General features: G+C 40.1%; 1 protein-coding gene across 2 annotated transcripts in view; it reads right to left on the bottom strand.

Annotated features, from left to right (window-relative positions):
• Window positions 1-659: 659 nt before the first annotated feature.
• The window catches only part of LOC132826896 (protein WWC2-like), a 242,194-nt gene continuing 231,673 nt past the window's right edge, over window positions 660-11,180 (bottom strand). Inside the window, exons 20-23 of one of the 2 annotated variants that reach the window (XM_060843176.1) lie at window positions 8,556-8,648; window positions 5,468-5,707; window positions 2,442-2,569; window positions 660-825 (exon numbers count right to left, since the gene is read on the bottom strand). In XM_060843176.1, coding sequence (XP_060699159.1) covers window positions 747-825; window positions 2,442-2,569; window positions 5,468-5,707; window positions 8,556-8,648 — 540 coding nt within the window. In that variant the 3' untranslated portion in view covers window positions 660-746. The remainder of the gene's footprint in view (window positions 826-2,441; window positions 2,570-5,467; window positions 5,708-8,555; window positions 8,649-11,180) is intronic. The other variant, XM_060843185.1, reaches the window with a different exon arrangement.

The raw sequence follows: 11,180 nt of genomic DNA, 5'->3' as shown, positions 1-11,180 counted from the left end.
GCTTTTGTGGACGGAAAATGGGAGTGCAAACGCACACACTCACAAAGTTACAGAGGTACAACGTTTCTCTCCTCGGCTCCAGACTGGTTAATGGAAAATACTGTATTGTTCACACAGGAAGGCATACTAGGCTCACCAGTCACAATTTTATTCCATCTTGTGCACAGGTGAGGGAAGGAAGAGGAAGGAGTGATAGGGGAAGAGAAAAAAACTGAGGCATAGGTGGAAGATGAATACTGTGCAAGTTCTCATCTCAGAAAGCATTGTCACAAGAATCAAGAAGAACAACATATTAAAAAAAAACACCCCTTGTACAAAAATATCCCATGGCTCACAATCACAATCACAGTCTGATCTTATGCAAACATTCACAAAGAATAAAATTCATTCTGTTGAACAGGTGAGGTGTAGTTAGGGGCAAAGAACCTTTCTTTCAAAATGCGTTAATGTTCAACAGAATACATTTTTCTGATCTGCTACCATTTTTGTATTCCATCTTTACAAAATAAAGGCAAACCAAAAAAAATACATACAGACTGTACAAAATTAGCATGACTGCTTCAGAATTATACTGCTTTTGTTTTTCACTAACAAAAAAAACACTTTTTTTTTTACATACAGAGGTATTCAATTACAATTATATTACAAAGACATCATATCTATTTCGCCAGAATGCTTGAAAAGATTTTAGCCAGCTAACTATTAAAATCTGCTAAAGTGCTGAAAGGTAAACTAATTATACATCATCAGCAGGTAATGATGGGATGTTGATCTTCGCCCTGGTGAAAAATGCAATCTTCTCCCTGAAGTTGACAAATAAAATAACTGTTTATTTTGTGCTGTACATTAGTATTGCCCCACCACAACTGTGGTTACACCCCTCACTTAGATAGTTATAGATTCAAGTCACAGCCAGAGACCTCAGCAACCAATCCAAGTTAAGGTTTCCTGTGCACAACTTTTGCAAGTGCCATCTTTCATGTGATGTATTAAATGAAGATTCTGCCTTCCCTTTCAAGTTGTTGTGGAGATCCTAACGTATTACTGTAAAGAAGAGCAATTAAGGGAGTTCTCTCAGATCCCTTAATGAACATTGCAAGAAATAAATCCCTTGGTTATTATCACAGCAAACATTGATGATGTTAGGACCTTGCTGTGTGCAAATTGGCTGCAGTATTTCCTAAATCACAAGGAGTGATGATATTCCAAACTGCTTCACTAGCTGTGATATGTGTTAAGTCCTCTTGAGGACATGATGATTGTTATATTTTTACGAGATGAATGAAAATATTTTAATAACCGCAGCCAAGGATACTAAGAGGTGACTGATGGAATAGCAGGTTCCCAGCCCCAATTATTGACATTTTCTGTCGTGTGACATTCAAAGATTTACCAGAAAGTTCATAAAAAACAATCACATGAATGCAACCACCAATCTGAGCAGAATTTGAGCTCAGGTCTGATTAACTCAGTACCAGATGAGAATTGAACCAGGAATGTCCAGTCTGTATATAAATATTGTTAGTCAGACCATTGCATTTATCCAGTAGACCAAAAACACAAAAGGGGCTCTTATTCAGTTGCTGAAGTGTCAGTGCTTGGTTCTCCATCAGAGACCTGCGGGAATTACAATGACCTTTCTTCAATTTTGTAAAACACCATCAAAGTATCATTCATCCCGTTGTGGAGTCAATAGGAAGAAGAAACATGTTTTGTCATTGCCTTGAGCTGCAATAACTCAAATGTGGTTTGTGAAGCCCTATGAAAAACAGGACTATGACAGGCAGTGTGGAGGCTGACGCTGACTTATGTATTATCCATTCTTCACATTTTCCCAAGAGCAGGAAGATGAACCTCTGCCCTCTTTGTACTGCCATAACACAAGAAGCGTAATTATCACTGGCTGTAAATGCAAGTTGCTTTTGAACCATTACCTTGCCCAGGCCATCTGTGACAATCAGGAAGATCTAACGTCAGAAAATTAAAAGAATGATCCGGGGCAACAGTTATTTCGGTCTTATTATTTGTGTATTGAAATCTACCCTGTGAGGTAAGCAGACCAACTTCCAAAGTACAATCAACCTGTTTCATTGTGGAATTAACATATGCACCACGCATTTACCAGGCGATGACCATCTCCATGACAGAATCTAACCATTACCCCATGACATTCAATGGCATTACCATTGTTGAATCTTCCACTATCAGCATTCTGGGGATTATTGCTGCCCAGAATCTGGACTAGCTGTATTAATACAGAGATTACAAGGATGGGTCAATGGCTTGAAATCCCGCAGAGACAAGCTCATCTCCTGAGTTCCCAAAGCCTGCCTATCATCTGCAAAGCACAAGTCAGGAGTGTGATGGAATACTCTCCAATTCTTCTTCTCAGTATGAACTCTCTTCATCTCCAAAATGGAGGAACAAAAAACCACTCTTACCTGAATGACTGGACCTGTAGCGGCACCTTTTGGCTCTGCTCTCGTAATCTGCACACCTCCTTTGTGGCCTTCCTCATCAGTTTCTCAGCCTTCCACTCCTGCTTTTGTCCTTCTTTTGTTTGTTCAGCCTGAGTAAAGCACATTCATTACGTCTTATTTACCAAATATGTACAACATGGCTGTACATTCATAAACTCTCACATCACTCTCACTGTCCCCATCCACCGATACTTAAATGGTCTGACAGAGTTGCTAAAATTGCTAATTTAGGGCTTATTTCTAAAGTTGATGCAGATGCAATGATATCTTAAAACGCCATCAGTCAAGATCTAATTTGAAAAGAAAATAAATTTCCTTAAAGAGAAGTATGAGGAAGTGTAGCTTTAAATTTACATATGGTACATTTTGTGACGATACAATGCTTTAAGAGGAGAATTTTGTCCTGATTCTCTTTGACAGGGGTTTTAAGTCAGAGATGTCGAACTGTCTATTGCAAGTTCATTAAGTAAATTTGTTTTTTCCTAGAAGTTGAAATAATAGAAGCAGCCTGAATGGGAATGGCAAGCTCCCACCGAACCAGGATTTTTAATTTTAGTTTTCAGTAGCAGTTGTTGCTAAGGTCTTGAAGCTAGGTGGAAAGTGCAGTACACTTCTCCTTGCTACTTCTGTCTGAATTTTCTCATGATGTTTCCCTCCTGGACTGGAGAATTGCAATTTATTTTTCTAAACTTGCCTTTGTCAAGGGGGTATTTATGGATGATACTATATTGGTATTTAGCAATGGTTAGCACTGCTACCTCACAGCGCCAGAGACCCGGGTTCAATTCCCGCCTCAGGCAACTGACTGTGTAGAGTTTGCACATTCTCCCTGTGTCTGCGTGGGTTTCCTCCGGGTGCTCTGGTTTCCTCCCACAGTCCAAAAATGTGCGGGTTAGGTGAATTGGCCATGCTAAATTGCCCGTAGTGTTTGGTGAATGGGTAAATATAGGGGAATGGGTCTGGGTGGGTTGCGCTTCGGCGGGTCGGTGTGGACTTGTTGGGCCGAAGGGCCTGTTTCCACACTGTAAGTAACCTAATCTATTAGAGTCAAACATATCCTAAGCAGTGTCTTATATAGTTCCAGTATTACATCTGTGCTTTTGTACACAACACCTTGCCCTACTATTGTATCTTCCTGCCATGACACCCTCAAGGACCCATGGACATTCTTCATTCATCAGAAACTGAAACAGTCCATGTCCAAATACAACAAGACCTGGACAACATTTAAACTTGAGCTGATAAATACCAACATTCACAACCAAACAAGTTCCAGGCAATGATCATCTTCAAAGAGACAGCATCAAGCCTGCATCAAACCATCACCACATGACATTCAATGGCTTTACTATCACTGAATCCCCCCACTCTCAACATCCTGGGGGTTACCACTGATCAGGAAATGACAGGTCTAGCCATATAAATACAGAGGCTACAAGAGCAGATCAGATTCTAGGAATCCTGCAAAGGGGTTGCAAGGGACCATGGGTTGGATACAAGGTCATAGCATGGCTTGCATGGGGTATGGGGAGTATGTGGGGAAGTCAGCAGGTGGGAGGTTATATATTTTCATCTTTGGATGGCCATTCTTATGGGGGGGTGTTCACAGACTTGGGATTTCTCCCACCTCTACGCCCCAACATGGGAACAAAAACTGGGACCTAAGTTTTCAAACAGAAAGTTATAAGAGTGCTCTGTGCTTAAGTTAAAGATTACGTGAATGGAATAACGTATGATAAATGAATTCCAAACGGGGTGTGTAGAGTCAGCCATAGTTCATACCATTTTGGATTCAAGAAAAACAAATCAGAACATTTTCTAAACAGTGAGAGGTTTGGAACTGTGGGAGGAGCTAAGGATTTCAGTAGCCCTGTAAGGGATATTTCACAGATTCAAAGAATGATACCAGGACTTATAGGACGATAGTATAGGGGTAGGTTGTGCAAAATAACTTGTTATCCATTGAGTTTAGAAGGTTGGAAGTCTTCCGAGTGATTCCATAGGGCACAGAAAATAGCTCCTCTGGCTGAGGGAATACAGGAACAGAAGGACATTTAGATTTTGAACTAGGCTCATGTAATCACAAATCTCTATTTGATGCAAAAGGTCATGAAATCTGGAGCTCTCCCACTAAAATACCATTAATTGAAGTTTTCAAGAATTAATTTTTCTTTTTTGTTCGTTCAGGGTACCAGAACATCTGGAGTATAGGTGGTACAGATTAGCCATGATTGAACTTCATGCTGAACTGAATCAAAAGATGTGAAATGTGTAGAGGCAGAAATTGGACCAGGTTGCTCTTGATTGGCCAAAGTTAAATGACCACAATGAGGGCACATTTGGAGGGAGGGCGAGCTGCTCAACATTGCAATCACTCTAAAGTGCAGAAGCCACTTAAAGCAAATGCTAGTTACCTTATATATACATTCTTCAGTAGTCACTATGATCTGACCACAGCAGTAGTCTTCTTGCCTAGTTGTCATTCCACCTTCACACCTTTCTGGCATTTACCTTTGAATCTCTGGCTTAGGACTTCTTTTTCAGATATCAAACTATACAGTGGTTCCTACTATTTAAAAAATAGGATTCATTCTATTCCACTAAATTGCAGTACTGATTTTCTGCCACTAGGTGCTGGTATTGCTCTTTGCAGATTTCATCTTATTCAATTACCTGTTGGAAGTGCCGAAAGGATTTTATTGGCCAATGTTCAGAAACCATATCAGAGTCAGCTAGATTCTGAATTAGACATCAAAGTAGACACAAAGCAATCAGTAAAATAGGTCATCACAGAAAATTTACCTAGACTTGTGAATATAAAACACTGATGAATTTATAAAAACTGAAAGAACTGCAGATGCTGGAAATCAGAAACAAAATCAGAAATTATGGAAAACCTCAGCAGGTCTGGCAGCATCTGTAAGAGAAATCAAAGTTAATGTTTCAGGTTGAGTGACCCTTCCTCAGAACAGGTGATGATTTTATACCTGTTTTTCTGCTTGTTTTAAAAGCCTCTGGAACCTTTCATCCTCCAGCACCCACGCGGGCAGTTCTGTCTCCCCTTTAGCTTTCACCTCCTCCAACCTATTCTTTAGCTCCCTGAGCACTTGTAGCTCATCGTTTAGACGGCTATGCCAGGTCAGTGATGCTTGAAGATCCAACTCCAGGTCCAGGGAGGTTCGAATAGGATGCTCTGCTGCTTTTTTCACAACCGGTTGGCAGAGGGTCTGTAAAGGGGCATCAAAACAAATGATTTTTAATGATTTTGGAACAATCATTTCTAACATGCAAACAGTGGTCACGCAACCTTTAGTGGCCTTCACAAATCATGTATTTATCTCACGCAAATTTCGGACTGGAATGACGTTCTTTGCAAGGCTTCTTGAGTTAAAAGTCGTTAAGGGGTTGGATTTAGCTAAGAAACCCAATTCAACAGAAATGTGGTTCTCTTAAAAGTGAAATATTGTGGAAGCTGGAAATCCAAAATAAAAACAAAAGGCGCTGGAGTGCCAGGGACCTGGGTTCAATTCCAGCTTTGGGTGACTGTCTGTGTGGAGTTTGGACACTCTCTCCCTGTCTGCGTGGGTTTCCTCCGGGTGCTCCAGTTTCCTCCTACAATCCAAAGATGTGCAGGTTAGGTGAATTGGCCATGCTAAATTGCCCTTGTTCTTCAAGGATGTGTAGGTTAGGTATAATAGTCAGGGATAAATGCAGAGTAATAGGGTTGGGGAATGTGTCTGGGTGGGATACTCTTTGGAGGGTCAGTGTGGACTTGTTGGGCTAAATGGCCTGTTTCTACGCTGTAGGAATTCTATGTTCTATGAAAGTCAGCAGGCCTGGCTGTATCTGTAGACAGAAAGGTAGACAAGCAGGAGGCTGGAAGAACACATCAAGCCAGGTAGCATCAGGAGGTGGAGAAGTCAATGTTTTGGGAGAAACTCAGACAAAAAAGCAGATTTAACATTTCAAGGCCAATGACTCTTCTTCATATCTGGGGAAGAATCTTCTTGGACTCAAAATGTTAACTCTGCTTCTCTCTCTCGCTCTCTGCACAGATGCTGCCAGACCTACTGAGTTTCTCCAGCACTTTCTGTATTATTGCAATGTTCAGAATGTGTATTCCCAGTAGGAATCCTTATTCTTTGGCGATATGTGCTGGAAATCACAGAGGATCTGACCATGGCTTTCTACCCACAGGGGATACCATGGATCGTGCATCATCCTTATCTTATCCATGGATCATGCATCATCCTTATCTTACCCACGCAACTATAGACAATGTGACCTCTCAGCATGAAAATTCATTCATTAAGTTAACCCTCTGATGCTGGAGTTGTGATTTCTTTGACTCATTTAGTAATTTGTTTCTCGTATTTTCTTTCTTCTTCCTGTTCAATATACCTATATGATGCACAATTGGGGAAAACTTAGTCTGCTTTCAGTGTTTTTAATACCCTAAAATTGCTCCCTTAGATTTGCTATCCCTATGTCCTTTGTAACTGCGATCATCAAATCTCCTGGTTCAATATATTGGCTGCTAACACTGTTCAAAAAGAATTAAGATAACCTTAGTGGATTTAAATTCTATACATTTATTTTAATTCCCCACCATTCTATATCCCTGGGCAACTGCCGTCTCACAACGTATCACCAAATTCAGAGCTTGGGAACCATTCATTATATTAAAAAAAACACAGCCTGGACTCATTACTGTTATATTGATGATTGTAAATTAAGTATAGAGGAACAGGCATCCAACAATCTGTGAAACACGTGGTGAATAATCATCTGGAAACGATTATGTAGGGAGCAGAATGAAATAAGTAAATCTTAACGCAGTTTTTGCTAGGCATGGATATGTACAAGTTGACCTGTCCAGGAACAGAGTGGTAGATATATTAAATAGATCAAATCCCCAATGGGTGTTTTCATTGGGCTAGGAGATGTGCAGTGTAAAATTCTTCTCATTTTACTATTTTTAATGTATTAATACACTGATTTATTTCTAAAGGTTTAAGAGGCATTTGGATGGGTATATGAATAGGAAGGGTTTGGAGGGATATGGGCCGGGCGCTGGCAGGTGGGATTAGATTGGGTTGGGATATCTGGTCGGCATGGATGGATTGGACCGAAGGGGCTGTTTCCATGCTGTACATCTCTATGACTCTATGACTACACAAAGGTATCAATTACAGTACACCTTACATTTTGGACACTTAATGAATCCTTTGTAATTAAGTTAATAATCCTGCTGTAGAATTATATGCATTGTAAAACATAAATGTTAAATATGTGATTGTGGATGGATATATTCTAGGTTTCACACTTTGAAATCATTCAGAACATTCCCCCGAACCATTATATTGCCTCACACAATTCCAACTGTTCTGCAGCTCTACCTAATATGTTAAAACCATAAAATACAGGGGCAGAGATCAACAATTTGGCTGGTTGAGTCTGCTCCATTATTCGATCATGGCCAATATGCTTCAGCTATTCTTCTACTATCTCCCCATTCAATCAAGAATCTAACTACCTCTGTCTTAAACATATTCAATAACTTGATCTCCACAATCTTCTGCAGCATTACGTTCCACAGGTTAACTGTCCTTTGGCTGAAGAAATTCGTCTCCATTTCAGTCCTACAGGATTGTCCCTTCACTCAGAGGCTGTGCCCTTTGGTCCTAGTCTCTCCTACTAGTACGAACATCTTCGCCATATCCACTCTATCCAGGCCTTTCAGTATGATGTAAGCTTCATTGATTTCCCCCCATATCCTTCAAAACCCAGTTGACTACAGGTCCAGAGTCCTCAACTGCTCCTCATGTGACAAACCTTTCATCCTGGGATCATTCTTGTAAATTTCCACTAGACCCCTCCAAGGCCAGCACATCCTTCCTTAGATTCTAACACAATGATTCTCTTCTGACAGTTTGCAGACGAGCTGCAGTTGAAATCCCATTCTTTTGTGTTTCAATATGTTGGCATAGGCTCAAAGAACTGTATTAGTGTTATTCTGAAGTAAGATCTTCCCTTTCCAAATGTATTTTTCTGCACATTATTAATAAGACATACCCTTTTAACTCTCAAGCTTCGTCGTTCCATGGCATTGCGCACAAAAGGCGATCTTTTGGCTAATGTTGAGCTGTCACTGTCACTTCGATTCAACTGTTGATTAAAAAAAAATAAAAAGAATTAAAGTACAAGATATAGCTTACAGCAGTGAACACTGTTGAAATATACATCCGTATTAGCATCAAGCGCTCCCAACTCAGCAATAGGAAATGTCTGAAGTAAAGATGTCTGTCCTTAAAAAGTAAACCTTCAGTCCTTTGATGGTATACCAGACATCCTCTTGGTCAGACTGACTGAATGTGCCTGGAAAGGTTTATCTTGTACATCCATGCCCACTTGGAACTACGTTAAGATTTACTCATTTATGTACAAGTTTGACAAGAGAAACAAGGTTTTCATTTCAATAATCTGGACTGGATTCAAATTCAGGTCCTTCATGATGCAAGAACTTTAACTGACTGCACCAACCCATTCCCCAAGTAAGATCTATTATCTATTAAGATCCATCCCAAAAAAGTCTTTATACATTAATCACATAACTATTTTTAAAATTAAATGGCTAAACAAAGTTTCCAAATGTAATTCGCGTTTCAGACATCTAATACTCTTTCATGGTTAACCTAATCAGCTTATTGTAGAATTATGAATATCATTGAAATATAAGGATAAAAAATTATTGCAAATGCAGCAGTGCAAAGTCTGATAGTTTTGATCACATCGTTCAAAATCTTCAGAACATTCCTCCAGTCCCACTATTCTGACCAGTAGAGTCCCACCACAATTTTCAGCTATACTAGGATGACGTTGCAAGCATTTCCTTTCCTGATTAGACCTTTGTTTTAATTATGCTTCTCTTCTGACTCCACTATAAGCTGCTGCTGGCTACTCAACTGGTCTATATTTATGATGCCATTACAATAGGAGACATGGAGGTGGACCAACATTTGTTTATTTCTCTGATGTACTTAGTAATGCAAAAAGTCTTGTGGTGCTATAATATTGTCCCAACCTCTGAGTCAGAAGTTCCGACTTCAAATTGCACCCTAGAACTTGTTGGCCATGGAAGGTGCATTCATGCAGGCTGTATTCCTGATGGAAGGGCTTTTGCCCAAAATGTCGATTTTACTGCTCCTCGAATGCTGTCTGAACTGCTGTGCTTTTCCAGCACCACTAATCCAGAAAGGTGCATTCATAGCAAAACCAAACAGGTTGATTATCAATCTTTCCAATATACCTGATGGCAGGTTATAAGTTCAGAAGAGAACCCTGAACAAGCCTCCGCAGTACTTCACCCATAAGAGTGGACCAATCCAATAGAAGGTCCAACCCTTGGAAACAAGGTTGGGGGAAAAGACAGACAAACTCAGGGATGATAGAAAGTTCACTAGTGCAAATGAAGTAAACAAACATGGGAAGAAGTTATCCTAATGAATGCCGAGAGTAATGGTGAATTATCTCAGGAATGTGGGGTGTCTGTTATATGGACAGAATGGGCAAGTTTGTGTGAAGAGGAAATATATAAGATGTTGACAGACAGTTTGGTAACCAAAGTACACAGATTTATTATAATGGGAGGAATGTTAGAATGGAAGAACATGATACCTGGGTAAAATAATTGTTACTGCCTTTCAAATGTGCACATCTGCCTGTAGATTTATCAGGGCGTATTCTCCAATATGTGTTCCAATCATGGAGATATCAACTCAAGAAGATGTTGCAGGGAATTACTGGCATTCAGCCCATATATTTGCGTCCATCATTGATGGAAACTATGTACAATGGACCTGCAACATTACACTTTTGTCACCAGTAGCACAGTTTCATTGTTTGATTTTAGATGCCGAATATTTGCAGTACAGTAGCGCCTCAACTTACGAACTTAATCCGTTCCGGGACCCAGTTCGCGAACCGAAAAGTTCGCGAACTGAATCAATTTTTCCCATTGTTCGGATAGCATAAGAATGCTTGGACGGCTGTTCACAGCGCACATGCCAAAGACAAACTGAATGAGATCACGCGGGGCCCGAGAGCTTTTGTGTTCAATAAGCACGTAGCAAAGCAGAACAACTAAACCATGTGGTTGCAAACGGGCTTTTTGCGTTCATACCTTCGTTCGTACCTTGAATTTCGTATGTACATTGAAGCAAAATTTTACATACAATCCCGTTCGTAAACCGATTTGTTCATGAATGGGGTTGTTCGTATGTCGAGGCACTACTGTATTTGGTTTTGATTAGCACAGAATTATTGATTTGCCAAACACACGTAGGAGATACTTTGGATGAGCGGGAGATGTATGCATAGAGGTTAAGTCACTGGATTAGTAATCCAGAAGCCCAGGCTAACATTCTGGAGACAATTGTTTAAATCCCCTCATGGCAAATGGTACAATTTGAATTCAATAAAATCTGGAATCAGGTCAATTATCGCAAAAAATCTATCTGGTTCATTGATGTTCTTTTGGGAGGGAAATCTGCCAAAATACCCAGTCTGACCTACAAGTGACTCCAGGTCCACAACAACGTGGTTGGCTCTTAATTGCCCTCTGAAATGTTGTCCAGCCAATGATGTGCACACCTCATACAGAAATAAAGAGAAAATAACCAACAGTTGTAAATAGGTTTC

This window comes from Hemiscyllium ocellatum, chromosome 2, assembly GCF_020745735.1.
Source record: "Hemiscyllium ocellatum isolate sHemOce1 chromosome 2, sHemOce1.pat.X.cur, whole genome shotgun sequence".
NCBI lineage: Eukaryota > Metazoa > Chordata > Chondrichthyes > Orectolobiformes > Hemiscylliidae > Hemiscyllium > Hemiscyllium ocellatum.
This window is presented reverse-complemented; position numbering and strand designations above follow the sequence as displayed.